This window comes from Colius striatus, chromosome 7 (assembly GCF_028858725.1).
Source record: "Colius striatus isolate bColStr4 chromosome 7, bColStr4.1.hap1, whole genome shotgun sequence".
Classification (NCBI taxonomy): Eukaryota; Metazoa; Chordata; class Aves; order Coliiformes; family Coliidae; genus Colius; species Colius striatus.
In genome coordinates, this window is record NC_084765.1 from 2031163 (window position 1) to 2055457 (window position 24295).

Genomic DNA, 24295 nt, shown 5'->3' on the forward strand with positions numbered 1-24295 from the left:
CCGCCCCTCAGCCCCGCGCCACGCGGGAGCCGCGCCGCCCAGGCCGCGCGCGCCGGGCCCCGCCGCAGGCCCCGCGGGCTGCCCGCGCCGTTCGCCTGACGCGCTGCTCTAAAAACACCCGGCCCGGGCTGTAAAAAGCGAAGCGATGCCAGCTAGTTTTGCACATAACGTCGCGGCGGAGGTGAGGAGACGCTGGCGCCGTTAACCCTTTCCCGGCACAGCGCGTCCCGCCGCATCCAGCTGTATTTGGTTGGAGAGAGCCAAACGCGCCGGTTCTCCTCAGCGACAGCCGCAGGGTGATGCGGGAGCGCACGGGAACGCTCGGCCCTGGCGCTCTGAACTCCTTCCTGGCGCAGCGAGGAGCCGCCTCTCGGGGCTGCGGCTGCTGCTGAAGCCGTTTCGAAGGGAGGGGGCAGCAGAGCGCAGGGAGCGGCGGCCTCGGCCGGGGCAGAGCGGGGGCAGCAGGGACCTGCAGCCCGGGTGAGGGGACGGCGGGGAGAGGCCTCCTGAGGAACGGGCCTGGGGGAGCTGGCGGCGTGAGCAGCAGCGCCAGGGACGCTGCACAGCGAGAGTGGAGTACTGGGAGGACAAAGGAGTGAAGCAATTGCTTAAATGAGGATTCTTCACGGGGAAAAATAGGTAATTTGACAAGTAGCTCCCAAAACTCCTGTATCTTCCGTATGACATATACCAAAACAAGGCTGCAGCGGGAGATAACCCGGCTTGTGGGGCCAGGCAGCTCGGTACTCCCACAGAACCAAGCGTGCTGAAAAAGCACACCCACAGAAAAATAACCAATCGTTAGGATATGTTATTTTCTGACACTGAATTTCAGTGACAAAGTTCCTAAAACTAGCTCTCTTATAGCATTTAATAAAAGCATTTAATAAAACCACAGCTGTTGGGAAGCTTTCTTTACAAAATTCCACCTTGCATGACTGTGGAGCTGCAACAGGAAAACAATTCATCAGTCTGACTTGGTTTAATACTGCTAAGGTTGCAGAAGGGCTACATTTATTCTCAAAGGGAGAACAAAACTACTCCTAGTAACCTAAACTGTGTAACGTTAACCTTTCAATACCAATGTTGAGCCAAGCTGCTTGCATAGATGTGTTTATTCTTAGCTTTTCATACTGCCAAGAAAAGAAAGGTCTTGAACTTAAACATTTGAACAATGAAGTATTTAAAGGCAGGTAACAGAGTAGGAAAACATGTGTTTAATACCAGGGGATGGATTTTGGGAGGTAAAGTTTTAAAATATAGCAAATATATGATAGAACTATTGAATGAATAATCATAAAGGCTGCAGACCAGGGTTGGTTTTTGAGGTGAACCCAGGTAAACTCAAGAGACAAAACCACCAATGCAACAGCAGTGCAGTGAAACAATTCCTTAAGGTATAGGTATGAAATATTTGCTTAAAAGGGAAGGACATAAAACATCTAAAGAGATTTATTTTTCCAAGTGTTTACATAAGACATGGACCATTTTGTTTTAACCATTGAGTTTGAGAACTGCAAAGACATATAAACACAGGTTATGTTTAAGGCCATCGGAAAACTTACACCTGACAACTCAAATGTAGTTCTGAAGACATATTTGATATGGCAGATGCATGACTAAACTTGGTTCTAAAGTGGGATAGCTTCAAAAAAAGGGAAATACATTGACTTTAATACCAAGCTTTCAGGTGTACTCTTGATCCAGTTTTATGGAAAGGAGAAACTGGCTGCCAGAGTTGGAACTGAGCTACTTACACCCAGCTGATTACTTTTTTGAACATTAAAAAGTGGGGAGAGGGTAGGATCAGAATCTAGCCTTTCAAATTAATGGGTTAATAACTGCAGCAAGAGCTAACACAGATCAATTGTGTTCAGAACAAGATGTCCAGTGAGGCTGGGTCAGGGGCTTTAGAGGAAGAGGCAAGAAGTTTCTTTAATAGCCCCCAACAGCATAGAGGTCTCCATTCCTTGTTATGTGAGATGACTCACACTAGTGTGAGACCAATCATTCGGGTGCTGATGTTGTGATGGAACAAAGAAACTGCAATGGATTTTGACATTAAGAGGAATCTGGAATTGCAAGGAAATGACACAACATTGCAATGTCTGAGTCTCTGGTAAAACTCCCAACAGTAACCATGACTATTCAGGTTTAAAGTCCAAAAGGGAAGTTTTTCTTCTTCAGGACCATTTCCTGCTTGCTGATTCTAAGGTCACTCAGTGATGAAGCAACATCTACTCACCTCATCTGCAAAACTTTGTTGGGGTCCCCCTCAATCTAACCTCTTTCTAGTCCCATCCATACTTGATGCAGGGAGAATACTGCAAAAACAACTGCAGAGACTTAAGAGCCTAGGAGATATACTTCAGAGAGTTGCAAACCTCAACTCCAGCTGTAAAATAAAAAAGAAACCCAAATAAAAAGACCAAGATTTTTCTGACAAACTGGTTTTCTGTCTTATTCTGCTGGACCACAAAGGTTTTGCCCTCTTTGCTTTTCATCATGGGAGGTTTAAGTACTTGTCTGACAGTCTTTTCAGCAGCTTTTCTCTCTCTGAAGCACTCATTTGTGGGAAAGAAGGAAGCTTCACCTATTCTCCAGACACGTATGAAAGTAGCCTGTAATCCAATCAAAGCATCTGCCTAACATAAGATTGGCAGGACAGTTTGAGAAGATACATTTTTAAAGGTCACAAAGTTATAAATCCCAGCAGATTACCTTAGCTGGCTATTAACAAGAAGTCAACATTACTCTTCCAAGTACTCTGGATTATGGTGTTTTAGAGATTGCTATACACAGAAGGCAGCATCTTGGAGAGAAAACTGGGGTTGAGTGAAGTCTAGAAGTCTCTTCTCAGCAAAATCCAGAACTCCTATTGAAAATGTTCAAGATAGCCTGCATACAGGGAGAACACAGAAGTAACACACAGAGTAACGTTGACCTTAGGTTTGAGACTGTAGCTCATGATTGCAGAGTTAAGTATCTCAGCTGAAGGACATCTAGGAAGGGTCCAAATTTCCCAGACACAATAACATTAGGTAGAAACATCTGGAAACTCAAGTGACTTATGAGTTCCCAACTCAAGAATCCTTGTCTTAACAGCCAAGAGGAAATCAGACTCTGCAGCTAGAAGTCTGTTCTCAAACACATACCGCTGTATGTTATCACAGCCTGGAAATATTAGCTAATGAAGCCCTCACCTGAACAAAAATCCCCATGTCCTCACAGCAGCTGTAGATACAAGGTAAGAGTCATAACTGGTCTGTTATGCTGAGACAGATTCACAGAATAATCAAGTAAAACCACCAAAAAAAAGAAGCACCTGAGGCGCTGACACACAGGCTCAGAAGCAGCACTTTGTGATGCTCGTTCAGCATTCCCAGCCACAGGCATCAGGCCCCAGTTACCCTACAGCAGCACCTATAAATGCAGCTCACCCCTCGGCCTCCATGGAGGGCTCTGCAACAGACCCAGCCCAGAACTGTCACTCTTTTGCCTCAGTATGATAATTCAATGGCCTTTCTTCAAAGGATGGTATTTTTCAAAAGAAAACCTATCTAGGAGTGCTTGTGATTTGGGTGCAAGACAGATTTAGAGCTAAGCTGTTGAGTAAAGATACTTAAAAGCTCCCCTAAACAGGTCAGAAAACCAGGTAGTGGATCTATGTGCCATAGTGTGACTCAAGCCAATTTTTCAGCATACTGTTTATTAGATGCAGGTATTGAGATTAAAGGAGTCAGTGCAAATTCCCAGACTTAACACATCTCACGTACTCATTTGACGGTTATAACACATCTCCCTCTATCAGCATTACAGCAGAGCAGCTACTCTAAAGACCATTTTCATACATGAAAAGGCTTACAAAGTTGCACCTCAATTAAGAGGCCTCTCAACTACCCAATGTTTTATTAATAAAATTATAAGTTGAAAAAGAAACCCAAACCATTCCTGAAGTGGAACGTTCCCATCCATCCAGAGGTCTTTCATTCAGGATGCTGCAAGTTTAACTGTCAAACTACAATTAGCTGTTTAAGAAGCATTTGGTGTGCAATGGAAAAAAACCCAGCTTGTGTTCTACCAACCTGATGCACAAAAAAAAGGGTAAGATATTAAACTCAAATGAATTCACTGTTTTCCTACATCAGTTCAACATTGAAAGGTTTGTCTTTTTATTTTTTTCCAGTTAAAAAAAAACAGTTGGGACTATTATCTCAGTAATAGCTTCCTAAAAAACCAAAGACACACAACAACAACTTCTCACGGGACTGCAGTTGATATTGTTATACTGGAATGTTTCTAGGCCTTGACTAAACCTGCTGCTTCCAGCCATCAGCATCGGTTCAAGATGTCCGGTGCGTAACATCTTCACGAGCTTATCACTTCTCTCAGTACAAACATTTCTCATTTGTGCTCTTCACACAGAACATGGAAAAGTGATGATTACCACTTCTTTCTTAGGAGTTTCAGATTATTTCACAACGAAGTCAAAACACCTGACTACAAGTTCTGAAAGTTCAGTTGTGGTACAAAGTAGAAATGAGCCTCTGAGCGAAAAAACGACCTTCAGTTTTGTACATAACAGCTAAACAACACGTAGCTGTTCCTTAAATTTCACCTTTCCACAGGTAGGAATTATTTGATGAGCAATACTTAACATATATATAGCACTGTTATTCTTGCATGTGCTATAGAATCCAACAGAACTACCAACACCTCTATGGAGGCAGCTATCAATATATTCTCCCCGCTGCAGAGAGAGTGCATGTGCGCAAAAGGTAGGCACAAGTGATTTTGCAAAGAGTATCCCACAAGTATGTAATTAAAACTTGAGTAAGACTTGGTATTTTCCAGCTCCTAGTCTTATGCTGTTTCTTTTATACATTGCTGCCTTGATGAAAAAGAAAAGTCCATGGAAAGAAGTTTCCCAGAAGTCACAGCTAGTGGAATAAAATCGGAGAAAACAGGAGGGTTTACTTCTAGTCAGGAAAAAAGAGTGTCTAGCAAGGGCAAAATAACCAAGCCACAAACCCAAACCTTATGAAATGTCAACCCCATCACATTAAGTTTGTCTCAGTCGTTGAAAACCAGTGTTCCAGGATACCATTTTTAGAAACATGTTTTATTTTTCTTGCTTATACCATTAGAACTGTAACTGCTGGCTGTCATTTCCCTTCAAAGGGGAAATCAATTCAAACACAGACTGGTGCTTTTCAAAAGATAGCAATTAAAAGGGCAGCAGCAGCGGGCATTTGAGATTTCTTAAAACCTTCAAGGCTGCAGGAAAGACAAAAGGACATGTGACCAGTACCGGCATCAGTTATTTAGGTGATAATACAGCAAGGTCAAGTATTAGTGACAGACAATGTGCAAGTCATAAGGAATGATAAGAGAATACCAATCCTTACAAAAGTCATTGCTATCCAAGAAACTTTAGAAGTGTTTCAAAGAGATACCTAAATGCTTCACATCAAATATACAGTGGCCATCCGGATTCCGTCTCCCCTTTGTTGCAAAATTTGGCTGAGGTGTCAAATCCAAGCTTTTGTTTGGTTTTGCTTTGTAAAAAGTAAAGAAAATAATGACACAATTACATTAGCAGTTATGCAAGCATCTTAAACCCTTAGCCACAGGACAGGGCCCTGCTGCTGAGGAGTGCTGCAGCTAAGGGTGCTGCTTCTCTACCAAAACTGGCTGGAAGCCTATTTGTCTATTTAGGGAAATATGCATCGCTACACATCTTTTGTTTTTAAACTTTTCAGTGCTTCAATTGAATAAGAAAAAGCTGAAATGCAGTTGCTGTGCCAAGCCACACTTCACCTTTTCCATCCTTTCGTGGGAATGTGGAGTTTTGTCAACTGCCACCACAGTGAATTCTTTACGAATTTGCAGGTTTTATCCAAATGTGTTACATCGCTTTGAAACGTCAGAAGTGAGTCTTTGCTTTTTCCTGCCACTTCAGTTAACCATGGAGATTGGATCACCCTGAAAATTGCCTTTTTTTTTGCTTTACTCTTAGCAAGGGTGAAGAAATCTGAATCTCATGTGCAAGGCTCAAGATGATGCTTAGGACAGAACATGCAGAGTAAACGTTTTCGTTCCTTTCAATATCCAGGTAATATAAAGCTGGCAACTGTAGTCCTGTCATTATGGGTAATGAAAATAGTCCCTTTACAACAAACTTCCTGTAAGGGAGAACAAATAGATAGTAACTCTTCTGGTAACATGTATAGTACACTGGCCAGTGTGGTTTTTGGCGTTTAATGTAACTTAATTCACTTGCTGAGCATTCATTTGAGGCATTCCTCTGTTTGGTCTTGGGGGCCCTCCACGACCTAGAAAACAGATTAAAAGGGTCTTGAATTATGCATGAAATCAGGGTATTTAAGAAAAAACACAAATCCTAAAAGCTCTGGTCTAAACTGGGTAAGAATCCCCAATTATCCACTGCTCTGGCATTACCTCTAGGAGCTCCCCGAGGTCCACTCTGTCCAGAGCCACGTTTGAAATTCTGTTGGTATCCATCCTGAAGCAAAGAAATGAAAGAATTTATGATACAAAACCTGTTTAAAAATGAGCTTTTAGAACAATATGCACTGACACCTGTGACCTCAGCATATAGCACGAGTTTAATTTAACCTTAGAAAAACACTCCTACTAGTCCCCAGCAGGTATAATAGAACATACAATGACAGGTTTTCTCTCTAGGAGAAAGGATATGAGAAAGATCTAGGATATGTTGTTCAATATAAATAGGAAATGTTGATAAATGTATTTAGAGTTCAAGTTTCTCAGACTACAGGGAGATCAAACCGGTAACTTTGCTGAAGGACCAGACAGTAAACGAAACGACATTCTAATGGCAGGATGACAGTCTCTTATCTCACTTCTTCTAAGTAAGTGCTAGGAGGTAAGTCAGGCTTTGTCCAGTCAGTCTATAAGCTCTGAGCAAACTTCCTTCCAAGCAACAAAATTCTATACTAACTTTAGAGCAACATATCAGCACTGCAGAAGACAGGCAACTCCAAAAAGTTTGGAAAGTTAACTTTAATGGATTTGAGTTTCTCTCTGACAAAGCTGTTCAAATAATTGTATTTAAGAAGAAGTTCTTTATAACACACTCCACCTTGGCCTAGCTACTAAATGAACTCCTTTAGAAATCAATCACCCCAACAGAACATGCTTCCCAGTAATTACCAGCCATTTAATACTCCGCTATTTCTGTCTGTTCAGTATTGAATTTTCTTGTCTTCATTAGCAATGAAAAAAGTCCTCAAAAAGGTTTTAATGCACAGATTTGTTTGAATGCCTTTGTTGACAGGTATTTTCTTCTTCTACTTCTAAACTATCACAACACAGCAGCATCTTACCCGCTGGTAGTTTGAGTAGTCCCGAGGAGCATTGAACTGAGGCTGCGTGTAACCACTGTTTGGAGTGTTGGAAAAGGAAGGACGGTAGCCATCGTATCCTCCTAAGGAACAAGGGACAAGTCTTTCACTTGGAAATGATAGCCATTGCTTTATGCTACCATATAAAGTAAAGCAGTAACAGCATTTAACCAAAATCTGAGATAAAAAAACACTTTAGTAGTGACTGCTGCATTCTACCCACTATCAGTTGTAATTTAAGGATACACATTTGTCCTCTGCTCTCCAGCCATGTGAGAGGAAGAGATGGGAAAAGCAGACAGGAGTGTAGCCATCAGACTGAGCCCAAACATGAGAGGAGAACTGTCTCTCATTCTACCATGCAGATCTTCATAACACTGACAGCCACATATAACAATCTCCAGGAATCATCAAAGTTCTCCTATTTCTCCAGAACTACAGTATCATTCCTCTGCTCCTGTTAATTTCACCAGAGTAATGATTTTTGGACATTTTCGTTCTTGTAATTCTACATTTCCCAGCCTATTCTCAATATGAAACACAGAACTCTAACATACCTAAAGTTTCAGTTGCTAAAGCAAACAAGACAGAACTTCTGCTACCAGTTTAAGTAACAGAAACACTACTACAGTATAAAAACAACAGCAGGTCAGTTTAACATTTGATGACAAGTGTTTCCAGAAAGGAGTAAGTAAAAGTCAAATGAGAGTGTTTGAGAAAGCTCTTTACCTCTAAATCCATTTGCAGGTCCCCTGTAACCGTTCATTAAGCCACGAGCGCCGCGTGATCCCCCACGAGACACTCCTCGGCTGTTGTAGTAAGGCTGACTGTTCCGTGGAAATCCAGTGTTCTGCTGGGGAGGTTGCTGGTGGTTACTGGCCACTTGATGAGTCTGGTCTGGGGAACCATGGTAAGTACCAACCACTATATTGCAATTGAGAGGGGAGAAAATAAAGTGTAAATATCTGTGGTTATTTATGTTTCCCTGTACACTCCCTTCAAACTCAACTTTTAAAGCCCTGAAATACCTCTGAACGCATCAATAAATGCTCAAGACATTCCAAGAGAAATCATCTGCACAATTAGGTATCAAGTTTAATAGTCAGATATCCCACAGCATTAAAACAACCCACAAATGGTACAGAGTAGATTTAAGTCAGTGTCAACAAGTCTCTAGCACAATGTCAGCAACAAGTATTCCTAATGCAGGTACAATTTTCCCGTGCCCTCCGTTCTAGCTTATGATTGGCTTTTTAAAGTATCATCTCAAGTAGCACAAACTTCATCTGCTCTACTGAGGGTACTGCCATTTTAGTTTTTGCTGAGGTAAGTTTACCTGTCTGGAGTTGTTCTTGCTGAAGATCTGATTGTTCTACTGGGTGAGGCTGATTGGAGAAACTCTGGTTGTAACTGGCTTGGTACTGATTTTGCTGCTTAAGGGTTTCTGGCTCATTAACAGGAGGAACAGGTGCATTCATGTTGAATACCTATAATATTAGAAAAAAAAGACAACTCTCTGGTCCAATTCATTTTTAACAAATCTTCCCCACTCCACGTAAGGAATTGTGCAAGTCAGAGACGTGAACAACCAAAGAACAGCTTATGTAATGACTTGACTGACTCCAGTGTGTGTAGAACAACAAGAGGAATGGCTATCAAACTACAGGGATGCCATGTTGATTTACTACTTACTGTTTGCATGGATTGGAATGGGGCTGCATTAACGTTGATTCCGCTGCTATGCAAAGGCTTGCTAGATCCAGCCTGGAACACCTGTGGCTGGGATGCAGTGGGAAGAGATGATGAGGATGGGGTCTGGTCTGCATTCAGTGACATTGAAGCCTAAAGAATTAAAACAACCAACGTTTTAGCAGTTTTTGAAGAATATCAAGAAAAAAAACACCACCTTAAAACCAAGTGACAACACCTCAGGTTCACCTCCACAAATGACTATTTTCTACTCCAGCTGAACAGCCTCATTCATAGCAGCATAATGGGAGAGGAAAAACCTAGGAGCCTCCTCCCTTATTAACTTGAAACGACTAGAAAAGAAAAGTGGAGAGGGAAATGAAGAAGTTTGTGGGCTAACTGCTAGCCAATGTAGACAAACAAGTATTACTTCCTAAGCCTGATGCTCAGATGCTGATGTTGGCATGTTACCTCTAACTGAACAGATAACTTGTAAATTGGGAGTCTTACTGGTCACAGACAGGCTCACCATTTTGAAATGAAAAGGAACTGAAGCAGCCCTAGAAATAGGTAACTAGAAACTGCAAAACTTTGTTTAGTAAGGAACACAGACTAACATTTGATCACACCTGCAAGCAGAGTCCTTCCCACCCCTGTGAAATCTGACTTGCCTGAATCTGGTCAATTGATTCTTTCTGTGGCCGTTGCTCTGTTGTGTGAGAAGGCTGATACATGGGTTGGGAGGCTGTATATCCCTCACTTGTAGAAGAAACCAAGGGAACCTGACAAAATAAACCCCAAAGCCCCCAAAAGTCAGCTGATGCTCCCACACAGTTTTATAAAACCTCAGAGAACTCTGGAATGAATGGTACTCTAGGACAAGTATGTATTCCATCAAATCTTTACAACCATTACTTACTTTTTAACAATTAGAGGTTTAATCACCTCATCTTGACACATATTCTAACCTGCCGTAACACCCAACCCTGCCAGATTGTGTTGTGTGTATTTCTGAATCAGCTGGACATCTATTTGCTTTTACTGAAGAACATCCTTCTCATTTCCTTATGCAACCTCAACCACCAGAACAATAAAGCTGGGAAAGGCAGACAGGGAAAAATACACATGAGAGAGTTTACATGAGGGAACTCCAAGCTCATACAGAAATAGAGAAGTGCTGCTTTGCCTTTTGCTCACTTTACAGCCTCTGCTCCCCTACAGAGTCCAGTAAAAGCCCTGGCCAGCAAGGGAGATGACTTTGCCTTTAAGGCTACTGGGTACTTAAAGAAGAGCTGATAAAGACTGATGGGTGTGTTCATATCACCTCGTTGAACATTCAAAATGAAAGGGATAATTTAGCCACTGCTTTCAAGATCCTCAAGAGAAGCATTGTCAGCACTCATTGAGGTAAGGAAAACTGAGGAAAAAAAAGGCACTGGAGTAAGGCAGAGAGATCACTTCACAGTAAAATAGAAGCTAGTGGAGAGAGAACTCTGCCAAGAAAGTTATTCTGCACTTTGAAAACAACAGAACTGCTGGGAGTACCAGCACTTCAGCAAGTAGCTACAGAGCTAAAAACCCACATTCCTGTTGCTATCCAAACGACTTAAAACCTGTAGATCTAATCTGGACAAGATAAAGCAAGAAATTTACACTATTCCTCTGAGATACACAATCTATCCAGATTTCTCTTTTTGTTTTCAAATGGCTACAGGGATCAGATGAATTACTTGAGACCAGAACAGTCCTTCAGGGACGCCACAGGTTTAGTACAAAAATGAAGTTCTTTAATCATTAGGTAATTTGGTAAGAAACCGACTCATTTTAACAAAATGGTGAGTACATCACTTAAGATGTTGCAGAAACAAGTTTAAGAGATCCTACTTACAACAGGTATTTGGGGAAAACACAGCTGAAAACAACATTTAAACTCATTCTCACTGCTCTGTAACTCTGGGATTAAAATACTATCCAAGTAACTGGGACTAACACTTAAAGGAAAAAGGCACAGAAAACAAACCACAAGCTACATAGTTCATCTATTAAATCTATTTGTGGTCTGATGCCAGCTTGAATAGATACAGACTGCCCTTTAACCAAGTTATTCTGCTTTTGGCATATCTATTGCAAACAAGCAAATAAAGGACAAATTGCTTCTATCTGAAAATATTCTTACACACGGATTAACAAGAGAACACAACTAGGCACAGATTGACATGTCAAATTAGCAGGCCATGTTGAACAGAATGCACAGAGAAACCTCAAGTTGAAATGCTCTGTTAGAGTAGGACTACACAGAGCAGCATTCCAAAGCAAGCCCTTCCTCTCAGTCATGGAAAAAAACCACTTAAAATTCACTGTCACGTGCAATACAGATTCTAGGCAATGGCAGCTTAACACATGGAAGTCAACATGAAGTGAAAAATCACATCCATACACCGAATTTGAAGACTGAGGTGAGCACCAGATTCAACTTGTAACTGCTGAGAAGTCCAGGTTGGACTAGCAAAATGAACAATGCAAACTGCAACTGCTTCTGTGCTTGTGCCCAGCAGTTTAAGAGGCCTTTAATTAGAAATGCTGTTTCCTCAATTAACTCATACTTAGCCTTGACCTTGACAGTTCTGCAGAGAGGACAATGCCTGGTAAGACTCCACTACACAAAATATGCCATGTCTGCATAGCATAAATACTGTATAGAGTAATGCTTGTAGCAACAATGCTGAAGAGATGATGGATAACCAATTTCCCCAAAGCACAGCTTCAGCTGTTTCTTTGAGCTTCTCATAGACTCAGGAATCAAAGCTCATTATAACACTGGTTAAAGCCTAAAATCCATTTAAAACCCAAAATACAATGTACTAAACATTTTACCTGTGTAGCTTCTGGTTGCACAGGAACTGGATTAGGCTGGGCAAGTCTTGACTCAGCATGAACTGGAGTAAAATAATGGCACTTATTATATAGCACAATTAAAATGTTTTAGAGAAGAGCATGATCATCTTATCTAATTCATTTATTTGAGAGCTGATCATCCTAAAGATGATTATATCCCTTTAGCATGGCAAAGCTCGACTCAAAATACCAATTAGCATGGAAAGTTTCTTTTTTTCCAGTTGTCCAAATTAACCCAGCAGTTTATGAAAGAGTAAGCAAAGCTGTATTTTGCCCATTTCAAGAAAATCTAAGTGTTCCACGTTTCCAAGCAAAGCCTAGAAGCAAGTGGCAATTAGGAGTCTACAAATAGGATCCTTCAAAAGCACAATCACATGTCTGAGAAAAACACACTTCAGTACTGTATTATTACTTGTGATGACTCTTTTTACTATGTGGCAGCAACTAAAGTATTTCTAATAGATGACTTGCAGACTTCCCCAATATTTATGTTTAGGATTTACCATTACAAACCTGGAGGGCAAACCATTTGTGGCATGTCCAAATTCTGTGCTGGATTCATGGGCTGTGCAGATACAATGGCAGGATCAAGTGTTTGGTTCTCAAATTCCAGCATAGAGTCCTAGGGAAAAAGATTATACCATCAAAACCCAATGTACTGTATTTATTTAACATTCATAATATTGAAATGACCAGGTCATAAACAGAGGCAGCTTAACCCACAATTACACAAGTGCTACTTTTACCATACATTTAAATTACCTCCGACATTCAAAATGCAAAAATGTATTTATGACAATAAAAATTCAGTTCACAGCTACAAATCAGAGCTTGTGGCAAAAAGATCATCAGAGGGAGATTTCAATAGCCAGACAGAATAGGAGACAAACTGTTCTTTATCCTAAACACTTTGTAGGAAGTAGCAAAAAAAGGAACATAAGAAGTGTATGTCTCGTTACCAAGGTGCCTACTCTTTCCTTGTGGAGGAGGAGAAGGTTTTTCTGATGTATGTTATTACCTTCCAATGCTTTTCTAGTTCTTCTTACTTTAGAGCTTAAAAGCCTTCAAGAAGCAAGCCAAAAAGGATTTTCTTCACATGCTGTACTTTTTGTAACACAACTAGCTTGTAGAAGGGGTATTTTACAGATGGTCTCATTTAAACTGATTACAGCACCCAGCAATGCACAACTTTCTGCCTTCTCTGTATCTTCAATTAACTGCAGGAAGCAGTTGCTCTTTTTGTTTCTTTGCTTCTAGCTTAACAGTAGGGTGAGTTCATCATACCTGCATGAAGTTATATGGGCCCTGCATCTGTGCCATAAGGTCCTGTACTCGCTGTCTTCTAACAAGAGGATCTGCTTGAGCCACAGTAGTGAGTGTGTGAGGTTCAGGAACTGGAGGAGATGTAGCTTGTGTCTGTTGCTGCAGCGAATTTACAACCTAACAAGAAACAAGTAATCAACTGAAATTTCAGCTTAAGATAACACCACATGGAAGTAACTCAGTAGCTCTTGCAATTTATAGCTATTGCCTAACTCATTATGGATACAGTTGCTATAAGGCTCTTGAAAAATACTACATTCTCCTGCAGTCATGTCAATACTGGTGGTTGGCTACTGATCTGAGCACTTCACAGGATTATAAAGTTCAGACTATGGTCTACTTTCTTTCCATTCATTCTGATCCCCGTCAAGAACAGCACCACCAGAAAATGTGTTCAATATTACTGGGGATTTCTTCTGAGAGCAGGGTTTGAGAGTAATTTATCAACATTTGGAAATTGTAAGAAAATAAGGGAAAAGTAAGTTTTAGAAACAGGCAGAGATTGAGAAAATTATCTTCTCATGCCTTTTTGGAGAATGCCATTAGAGTCAGAATTATTGTGTCTGTCTTAAAGACTTCAAAATTTGACACATCATAGCCACAACTAGACCCAAGCTGAAGTGTTATCCTAGCTAACTGGAGTCTCAGAGAACAGCAGGCGGCATTGCATGACAAAATCTGCAACACAGCACTGTGGGGGGAGACCAGAAGCCCAGAAGCAGAAGCACAACTCATAGTGGGCAAGAAAGCTGGGATTTATCAGACGCGTTCCAATACGGCGCACAAAGGTATGGCCAACAGCAGCATGCTTCAAATCCCACCTTGTCAAAGACAGCAGAGCAACCAGCAAAGCTGAATATGAGCATCTAAGAACATCTACCACCAAATGGCTTGAAAACAGAGTTACAAGGAGAGCTGAGCTGCACAAAGCAGCACTTTCATGTTCCTATCCAGTTTTGTTCTTTAGGCAACTCCCACAACATGAGTGCCATTTGCAACTTCCACTCATGGCAACTGTCTTTTTAAAAGATCACTGTCACTAACTTGTCTATCAGTTCCCTATTCTCATGAGCTTTTAATTAACAATCTTCCTCATAAAGCAGTAAGCCTTAACCTTACAGTTGCATAGGGTGTAAGTTGGCACACATGCACCTGTAAGTTCAAAACGGTTATGTAAAATATCTGACTTATCAGAAACCTGCAGAAGACAGGTTTTGATACAGCAGCCATGAAAAACAGTCCTATTTTAGACCAGTTCTATAATCACAGGTCTGCACTTTAAACGTGAGCTCCTGCTATCCACCCTCAAAGCCTGTATATTTTGTATGAACTTCCCAAAGACAGCCACAGCGTCTTCCAGAATGCCCACTCCTCACTCACTTACAAACACTGCTTGTCTGTGACATCCTGCACATTCAGTCACCTCACAAACTCCAATCTTCTTCCTTTGACCAAATCACTAGACATTTTCTATATAAGAAATCTTTAAACAAAAAACCCATCTACAATCTATATTCCTCTTCAAGGTTCCATCCATATCCAAATCTCCACTATTAGCCATCCTGAGAGAAGGAATTTGGGTACACCCTAAGGCTATCCACGCTGGGAAACAAGCACAACTGCTTTGCTTTATTACAGACTCCCTCAAACTATGTTTCCAAATTAAGTCCAGAAAGAGGAAAAGAAATAATCTAGAAATGTACAGATCTCTTGCACATTAGAGACTTGGAAAATTCAAGTTAAGAAAACAAGTTGACAAGTAGAAACTTGAGAGGTAAAACCAGCAGCAACTCTTCTCCTACAGAATTATTACTAAAAATGTTCTCAGTTATTTAGGTGCTATCACTCAACTCGTGAAGTCTGAGTCATCCATATCCATTCAGTAACTTCAAGAAAAAACAAGGTGATGGAATAATCAAGAAGAGAGACAAAATGTTACCAAATGCTTTCCTTTTTCACAGATAGTACAGTATTAACTTCAGATGGTGCTGCTTCTAAAGAAACAGTTTAAGGCCCATTTCTTTAGTCCTCTTATCACCATCAGTTACTTGGACCTATTATAATAATATTAGGATGAAACTCCTAAAAAATTGCATGTTTTTAAAGTTGCCAATAGAGAGTTCTGAAGTTAACAGCTCTCCAACATTCTGCTGCATGAAAGAGGTACAGAGACTACTCAAATATAAGGGCCATTATTCAAAAAGCAAAGCGTTACTCAAAACACATCTCCATTCACCTTGGGGGCTCAGGAGTAAGGTGAAATGTCTCTTCTAGGAGAGCTGAACCTCTCCGCAGGACAGTATTTGACTCCTCAAATGGCATGCTCACCTTCTGACACTTTCTCACATAGACAGCTGCCCAGACACGATCAGAGGGGAATGAACAGGGAATGGAAAGCCACAGAGGCAAACAAGGGGGAAAGAAAGAGGGGTAAAACCAGAATGAGATCACAAACCAACCAGAATGCACTTGTATTCTGGCAGTCAAAGAACAGTTTCCAATTCTACACAAAATACACACACATCCATTCAACCAAAGTTCCATAATCTGAGACACAGAGACAAGCAGATTCAGATTCAGGTACACAACAACCACCACCACAACTATTACTAATAAAGAACATCTTCACCATGGCTAAACCATCATAAAAGCCAAATGCAAATACACTTTGAAAATTCACAAGCAAATTCTTTAGCTTAAGACTTATGGAAGGCCAGAAATGTTACTTTGAGACACTGTCACTTCTCAAACTATAAACAGACCATCCCACACCACAGAAATCTTGAATGTACCACATCTACTGGAGGGCTACTGAGAGAGATGAGTTTGTGATAGCCTTCCTCTTCGTGAGCCATCACAGCAATCTTCTGCATAAAATGTTCTCTTTTCAGCATACTATCAGCTTCCAAAATCAACATCTATCATTCACAGCTCTAAATACAATAATGCCACAACTACCTTGGGCTGAAGTGCCATGTGTATCATCACCTTCCCTAAGGACAGTTCAGTTGCATTCCCATGAGATTTCAGTGCCAGGGAAGAACTACAAGAGTCCTAGCAATGACAGTTTTGCTCAATTTCCCCTTTTTGTGTTAAATCTGAGCACATAACTCTGAAGAAGCAGTCTTCAACTCTATATTCTTAAATTGGCCATTTGTACACAGTCCAAATAACAACACAAGTATCTACTCTTTGTATTGTATTGTTCTAGGAAAACAAAGCTGATAGCAACCCAGATTTTGTTGAGTGTGGAAAATTAAGAGTTTCTGACATCAGCCTACTACAAAACTACAACCTGAGTTCTTTGACCACACTAACACAGTTACCTGTGTTATTATTACTATTCCCATGAGGAAGTGTCTGAGTTTCCAACCTAAGTCTTACAGTTCAAGAGCAGAGGGAAGCACAACATGATTCAATCATGAGGACATTTCTGACACTCATGTCTTCATCCATACTGCTTAAGAACTAGAGAGAAGCAAACCTCTAAGCTACTCTGGATACTTGGTAAAGACACAGAAGTAATTTGGTTGTAATTCAAGACAGATTGAAGCCAATCAAATGTTAACTTTAAAATATTGTGTCCCAATACCCCAATGAAGCACAACTTCAGTGTCTTTGGAGAGTTTCTTCAGTTTTTGAAGAGATTTCTTAAATCACATTCAATAGCAGTTATATTTTAAAGGTTTTCTCAAGTAAGGAAAGGGGATACTACAAGATCTTACAAAAATCACTCGTATACATAGCCAAATTATCTAGTTAGTTCCAGGAGCACCCTAAGTATTATGAAATCTCTTAGTGGTCTTCAACACTGAATTTCAGCTAGACAATGTAAAATCAGGCAGACTAGATAATAAGATCAAAATGGCTTGCTCTCTTTTTCACCACCAAGAGATGAACACTTACTCCATTCCCACACTTAAAAGAACCTGAAGACACCAAGAGGCGAGTCTAAAAAACTGGCCACCTGTAATCTGCTGCTGCAGAAGGCTTAAGTGAATCAAATACTGAGTCTTTAGCACCCAAAAGACACTGCTGATACCTGTTCCTAACAGACAAACACAACCCAAGTTCCAACATGCTAAACATGTGAGTGATTCCACATGACTTGTCCTTTCTATTTGTGAAGAACACAAAGTCTACCATAATGAAACACTGGGAATGGATCCCAACAGCAACACAGCACAAACATCAAAAGTGAACAACCACTCAACTAAAGTAGTAACAAAATTAAATACCTGAAGAACTTCAGTTCTCAAAAGCAGAGACGTACATACAAGCATATTTTAGTATCAAACTATATTCATATGCAATCTGGAGTAGGTATTAGTAGAGATATTAATTTTCAGCTCCCTCTCCATGGCACTGCTCAATGAAATGCACAACCATGCCATGCTGTCAGCAGCTCTGGAGATGAAATTAAGTTCTACATTTGCAGCAAAGTTTTCTTAAAAAGGGAAAAAAAAAAAGAAAGGAAAGTCTTCAACAAAATCTTCCAAGTCTTTTTAAGCCTAAGACTTTCAAGTCCCATTTTCCCAAGCAAGCTGCTACTGAACAAAAGCGAGTTCTCTGCAAACTTGGTCAGACTGCATAGTTTTTATTTCAGGTAATCCTGAGCTAAATATGTAATTGAAGAATAAATTCCAAGCCTACTTAAATATATGTAATTTTTAATATATATTGAGGGAGAAGGGGTACAATACTAAAACCTGTCATGAACTGTGAGTCAGTGGAAACAGGGATTGCAATTTTACCTGCAGTACACAAGATCTTACCTCAACCGTTTCAACTGTCCACTCATCTACCTGTTCCTTCTCACTACTGCTGAACTGAGTCTCTGCCATGAATTGTCTGTTTACATACTAAAATAAAAATAAGAAAGGGTATGAAAGTAAAAGTAAGTGGCATTAAAGCTATACAAAATGACATTCTTTCCAGTGAATAATACCTCAGTTGATTCAACTTCAGTTGGTTCAGTAAATTCTTCTGCTGGATCAGGTTCTGCAAGAGAAACGTACCACTTAGTGGAAAAAAATTCCCATGTAACAGATCCAGGAGATACAAAGCTAAGATGAAAAAAATCTCCCTCAAAGTGGAATTCTGAAGCAGTCTGATGCATTTTTGCCTTAGTCATTTATTGAAAATGTTTCCTCTAAAACAGTGTTCTGGACTGTCAACACACAGCAAGTCCAGCTAGGTATAAGAATGCACAGACATACATTTACTCCTGAGTGGCACTAAGAGCTAGATTAGAAGCTTGCCATACATTAAGGAAGGATTCACCTTGGCATGCATCTGCAAGGGGATGGGATTTTTATTAGATCTGAAATTAGAGCCTCAATATTACTGACTTGCACAGTTATGTATAGATAAAGAAAGTAGATAAAGAAACTCATCTCACAATGAAGAATAAACCATCAGGACCTTAACAGATACTTAGCAGTAACATCATAGTTTTGAATGAAAAAGAAAAAAGAAGCAGCCCATTAACTTCTTGCTATGAAGAGTTGTTCAGCTACCCTAATTTTCTATTTTCTCCACAATGAGCAGTGGCACAGGCTGCCCAGAGGTGTTGTGGAGTCTCCTTCCTTGGAGGACTTCAAGACCCGCCTGGACATGTTCCTATGTGACCCAATCTAGGTGACCCTGCTTCTGCAGGGGAGTTGGACTAGATGATCTCTAAAGGTCCCTTCCAACCCTACCATTCTATGATTCTATGTATTCAAAAGGAAAAGAAGTGGTGATTTTATTAAGCTGGTGAGAACTACTGAAAAATGCATCTGCAATTTAATCATCCTGATTGATTTAAAGAGCCAAACAAACGTACATGTCAGTCACATGGCACCTTCATGTTCTTACCAGCTTCTGCTACAGTGTCTTCTACTGCAGGTGTGGGTGCTGTCTCCTCTTCCTCACATAGTCCATTCTGATGGTTATGGGTGCTATCGAAGTAACTAGTTTGAAGAATACGTTCAACAATCTCCTTCAGTGCTTTATCTAGGAAAATGGAAGTTAAAGGTTAACAGTAACTCAGTCCTTATCACCTTTTCTTTCCTTCCTAAAGATCTCACATAAATTTCATTCCTCATTTGCTGCAAAGATGCTGCTGTCCCAAGCCAGTCCACAGACTGTTACAGAACTTCTTCTGTCCTACTAAGTCATATTAAATAAATCAGTATGAAGAATCCACTTCCATTTAGAAAAATCTGAAGGGCAAAGAGACTCTTAAGAGCACATAATACTCCCCAGAAGATTTGTGAAACACTTCAAGGTGAGGTAAAGGTCATGAATTTATTTACCATACTTTTATTCTTCTATGTAAGAAGCCTGTAGTTGTTGAAGTCTTTCAGTTAGGCAATTTGTAGAAATTTACTGAAGCTTCAACTGGAACTCATGTATTTGTAATTAAAAAATCCCTTACAAAACTACTGTCAGTGAAAATTGACAAGTACTTTCATGAAAGTTCTTCCTTTGAGGTATTGTTGGATTTCATTTCAACAACATAAATATGTGAAGCACTGTCACAAACAAGGAAAGATCTTATCAAGGACACAGGAGACTGTAAGATACTGTGGATTGTTCCACAGGTTAGGTAACAATTGCAATACCATCATTTCACCTTCTATGACTAGAACACAAAAACCTTCTTTCAACAGCTCAACATTACCCTACCATAAAGGTTTATCTTCCCTAAAACTTTCCTATTGATTTCCAATTAAGAGACTCAAAAAATTCAGCATCGGAATAGACAACTGCCCAGAGAACTCATTTTCTTAAAGGCAAACATTAGAAGCTACATATTTGTGAGAATTTACATTTCTGCAAGAAAGCAGTCCACCTGCATGGTCACACCTTGATTTACAGAGTTAATCAATCAAAACAGGGGAAAACTAGGATGCTTTTTTGCAGGAGACAAGGGGAAACAGAACATCACACTAAACAATGCCATGCAAGTTTAGGCCACTTACTGACAAAGCTCCTTGTTCACACACACATTTCCAGAAAACAAAGAATTGCTACTAAGCACCACCAGCAGCAGAATACTGCTGAAACAGCAGGAACTCATCAAGTAATGCTGCATCAGTAAAAAAAGAGAAGCTAAACAGAAAGTCCACACTTCAATAATTTATTCTGTTACAGTCCAGCTAAGGTCTGAAACAAAAGCTGCTACCTCTAAAAACCTCCAAAGGGAAATGAAAGTAGCTACTCTAAAAAGCTCACAAAGATAGAACTGCTAAAGTTCACTTTTATCAGACATTGTACTTTAGCTCAAGCACAAATTCAGTGCCCTGTCTTAATACAGAGAACTATACTTACAGGTTGTGCCACAAATTGGTTTTTCTTTTCCTTCCAGTAAGTCCCACAGGTGAACAGATGCTTGCTCATACTGTTCGTTCAACCTTAAAAAGACAGTAATATGAGTTCACTTCTTATCAAGTCTTTATATTACCACAAATCACATCATAAATACTTTACTGTAAGCCTACCTCATGTTCATGTCTCGTTCAGGGTAAACTAGTTTGTAAAACTCATCCAGCATTGTCAGTTCCTCCTCTGTCAGCACTGGTACTCCACTTGATCCTTGTTTCAAGTCGTTGCGCACTTCGTCGTCACCCAGCTTTTCCAAGATGAACTGTAGCTCTAGCACAGTCTTTAAACGCTTCTGCTCAGCCTCTTCTCTCATCAGTTGCTCCCTGCGAGCTGTCTTCTTTATTGTTTTCTGGATCTGTTTAAAATGAAATATTCCATCATTTGAACTTGGATTCTGTAATCAACTCACAGGAAAAGACCCCCAACATCTGACCTGTCTTCTATTGAGAAGTGAAGGTGGATGTTGGCGTTGAACCACCACTTATCAATCTAAAGTTATAGCAGAATCACACGTGACATCTGAAGAGTATCTTTAAAGCAGAGTGAAAAGACTGTAAATTAAGACAAACTTTAAAATCAGTGCCACAAACCCTGGATCATATCTGACCTTGATGACATTCTTACTTCAAGTCTGCACAACATGACTTAAAAGCACTTCAGTGAAGTAACTGCAGTTACCACATCTAGAGCTCAACATATAAAATGTGCTATTTGAAACAAGCCCAGCTTCCTATTGTCTACTTCCTTTATGAATTATTCTGTAAACACCAAGTGACTTTGATCTAGATGAAAGTGGCAAAAATGTACAAAATAAAGTACCTTTCAAACAATGGCTATTTACAACTTCCACTTTACAGAACTCAAGGAAGTCTTAGAGCAATTAAAAAAGGTAAAGAGAAGGGCAATTCAAGTGATCAAGTGTACAGAGCAGCTGCCTTTTGAGCAGAGTCTAAGTTACACACTTTTCAATTCAGAGGAGTAAGGGTGATCAAGATTTTTCATCAAGAGCACAAAGGCCAGAAGGTAATGTGACCACAGCAAGTTACTCACCATGTCCCACAACAGTAGGAGGCACTCGCTGAAAACTACTATGAGGCTTAAAACAGTAAAACACAAGTATCCTGCTTCTTACACATTACGGGAGAGAACTCATGGAATGTTTTGCCATGCAAAGCTGGGGAGGTAGACAGCATCAGCCACTTCAAAAAGGATTTAAACAAGTTCTTGGACATGAGGTCCACAGACAACAAAAGTGACAGGAATGCATCCACTCTCTAAGATTCTCAGTTTGAGCACAAGAGGTGCTGGAAGGGAATGGTGACAGGTAATCATTAGCCTTGTACTCTGCACAGCACTTTCTGCAACTGCTGTCAGAACGCTGGTCTAAATGCATCACCAGTCAGAACCTACAGGACATTTCTCCCACTCTTTCTCTGAATCCAAGCACCTAGCATCCAAAAAATGTAACCTGTGACGGTAACCTCCTCCCACTGAAACACCTTCATGCCTTTGTTTGAAATCTGAGACATATCTTAAAACCAGCTGTGTGAGAACTAACTTTAGTCAGGAAAAACTGCAACCAAGTGTGACAGCAGAGCACCATCTGATCACCCATGGATTCACTTGCTTCTTTTAGCAGTTAGCTGACCAGGGAAAAAAATTTCAAGACAAACTTGTCCAAAGAAGAAAAGTTCACCATTACTAACATTCCATAAATATACATGGAACTCTGATGCAAGAAAAGCAAAGAAATGGCTTGGAGATCTACAGCCACATTAAGTGCAGAAAGCACTTTGTAACAGGAGGATGCTGATGCCCTTCAAATTATCCCAATCTGCTCAGAAACTAAAGACACTCGTTGACCAGACACAATGGATTCTATCAACATTGCTGCTCTCTCTGTAACTCAAACTATTCACTGAAATACTGCATTTAGAGCCTTCCCATCCTGTAGAACGGGTTACACTTCCAGTTTGCCTCAGAATTAATTCTTCCTTGCAGTGATAGTGCAAAGGTCTACAGAGTGTCTTTTTGTTTGCAGATCTTGGCACAAAAAATAATGCAGAACTGTTCATGTAACTGGAATTGCCTATTAAGAGTTACAGACTTATTCTTGATCACATTGTTGTTTTACATTCTTGATGAAACATCAGCCCCAAAGATTACCTGTTTTACTAGTATTCAGTGAACTCACTCTTTTACAAAAGCAATATTAATCTTGTTTCATGTGGTAGTTTCACACTCTATTTGCAATTAAGAAGACAGCAAGAATCTTGAGAAAGGAACTGACAGTTCCTGAGACTTTATACCCTGTGGTAATAAAAAGAAACTAAAACCCTCAGCCACTTGATAGAGATTTCTTTGAAGAACATGTTACTACAGGCAGTAAGTGGCCGGCTATGATGTTACAAGACAACCCTGTTTCATGATCTCAGTGTTTCCAATAGTTATGTTTTCTCAGAGTATGACCATATTTCTGTTCCCATACTTTTACGTAGTCCATCAGAAAAATCTCTTAGGAAGAGTCTTCAGAAAACTTGACACAAACCAGAGCACAGAGTACAAGGAAACAGCCAAACATACAACAAATCATGAGCATTTCACCTCTGGAAATACAGATGACAAATGCATCTAATATCAGTGAGTTTAAAGTCAAAGTGTTTGGACAGCTTGCACTGCACCCCTTGCTCTTTACTTACATCTTGACTCAGAGCCATAAAACTCCTCTGCAGTTCTTTAGCGAATTCCAGATTATTTGTCACTTCCTGGTATTTTGACACAGCATCCTTAAAGAAATAAAAAGAACACACAAAAGTAAACCATCACCAGTAGAACAAATACCTACTTCCAACTAACAATTCCCCACATTTTGAGTTCTTAGGGGAGACACACCATCACTGAACAGGACTGTGGAGTGAGATTTTGATTTTTCACTGGCCAAAATACTGAAAAGGCTTGCGTATTTCTTTAGGGTCTCTCTCCAGTTTCTTAGAGCATATACATACGCTCACATAAGCGACATACTAGTTTAATATTCAGTTTTAACCAGTTTCTGGCAAAAATAAACTGGCAGGCCAGGGGAATGGGGGGAAAAGAATTATCTGGTCATTCAAAACTGCTCAAGAGATAAAGCTTTGAGAACTAATTAATAATTTTTATCTTGCAACAGGGACAAAACCAAAATACACAGAGCATAATGTTCCCTTCTCCAGTGATATGGATTCTTTCCTAGTTTTTTAAATCTAATATCCTGATTTGTACCAAAGCAACCCAAACTCCTTAACCCATTTTGCTGTACTGAGAAATGACAAAGAATCAAATCAGGGGAAACAAATAAAAAGGCTGAGACATTTATACTGCTGCTGTGACAAAATGAATAATGGCTATGTTCTTGGTAAGAACAACTGAGCCAAAGAGTAGGTAAGGTTCTGCTTCCTTAGAAAAGCAAGGATAATAAAGTGCATTTGCTTTTTTTTCCTGAAGAATTTCCATTTGCATTACAGCTATGAAACTTAGACAAATATACAGTGTCCAATATGCACTAGGTGATCTACCAAATTCAGCATTCTTGTAGAAGCAGAAGACGTGAAAGTAACAAATACTTTCAGCATTCTTCCAACCAAACCAGA

The 24295-nt window shown here is 40.0% G+C and overlaps 1 protein-coding gene across 4 annotated transcripts in view; it reads right to left on the bottom strand.

The window, feature by feature from the left end:
* Window positions 1-3692: 3692 nt before the first annotated feature.
* CAPRIN1 (cell cycle associated protein 1) overlaps window positions 3693-24295 on the bottom strand; it is a 30720-nt gene continuing 10117 nt past the window's right edge. For 2 of the 4 annotated variants that reach the window (XM_061998979.1, XM_061998978.1), the window contains exons 4-19: window positions 23366-23452; window positions 20783-21021; window positions 20613-20695; window positions 19155-19292; window positions 18244-18296; window positions 18071-18157; window positions 13257-13412; window positions 12486-12594; window positions 11952-12013; window positions 9749-9859; window positions 9081-9230; window positions 8725-8875; window positions 8118-8312; window positions 7371-7471; window positions 6463-6526; window positions 3693-6335 (exon numbers count right to left, since the gene is read on the bottom strand). In XM_061998979.1, the coding sequence (XP_061854963.1) occupies window positions 6271-6335; window positions 6463-6526; window positions 7371-7471; window positions 8118-8312; window positions 8725-8875; window positions 9081-9230; window positions 9749-9859; window positions 11952-12013; window positions 12486-12594; window positions 13257-13412; window positions 18071-18157; window positions 18244-18296; window positions 19155-19292; window positions 20613-20695; window positions 20783-21021; window positions 23366-23452 (1851 nt within the window). In that variant the 3' untranslated portion in view covers window positions 3693-6270. The remainder of the gene's footprint in view (window positions 6336-6462; window positions 6527-7370; window positions 7472-8117; window positions 8313-8724; window positions 8876-9080; window positions 9231-9748; window positions 9860-11951; window positions 12014-12485; window positions 12595-13256; window positions 13413-18070; window positions 18158-18243; window positions 18297-19154; window positions 19293-20612; window positions 20696-20782; window positions 21022-23365; window positions 23453-24295) is intronic. The other 2 variants (XM_061998980.1, XM_061998981.1) reach the window with 2 other exon arrangements.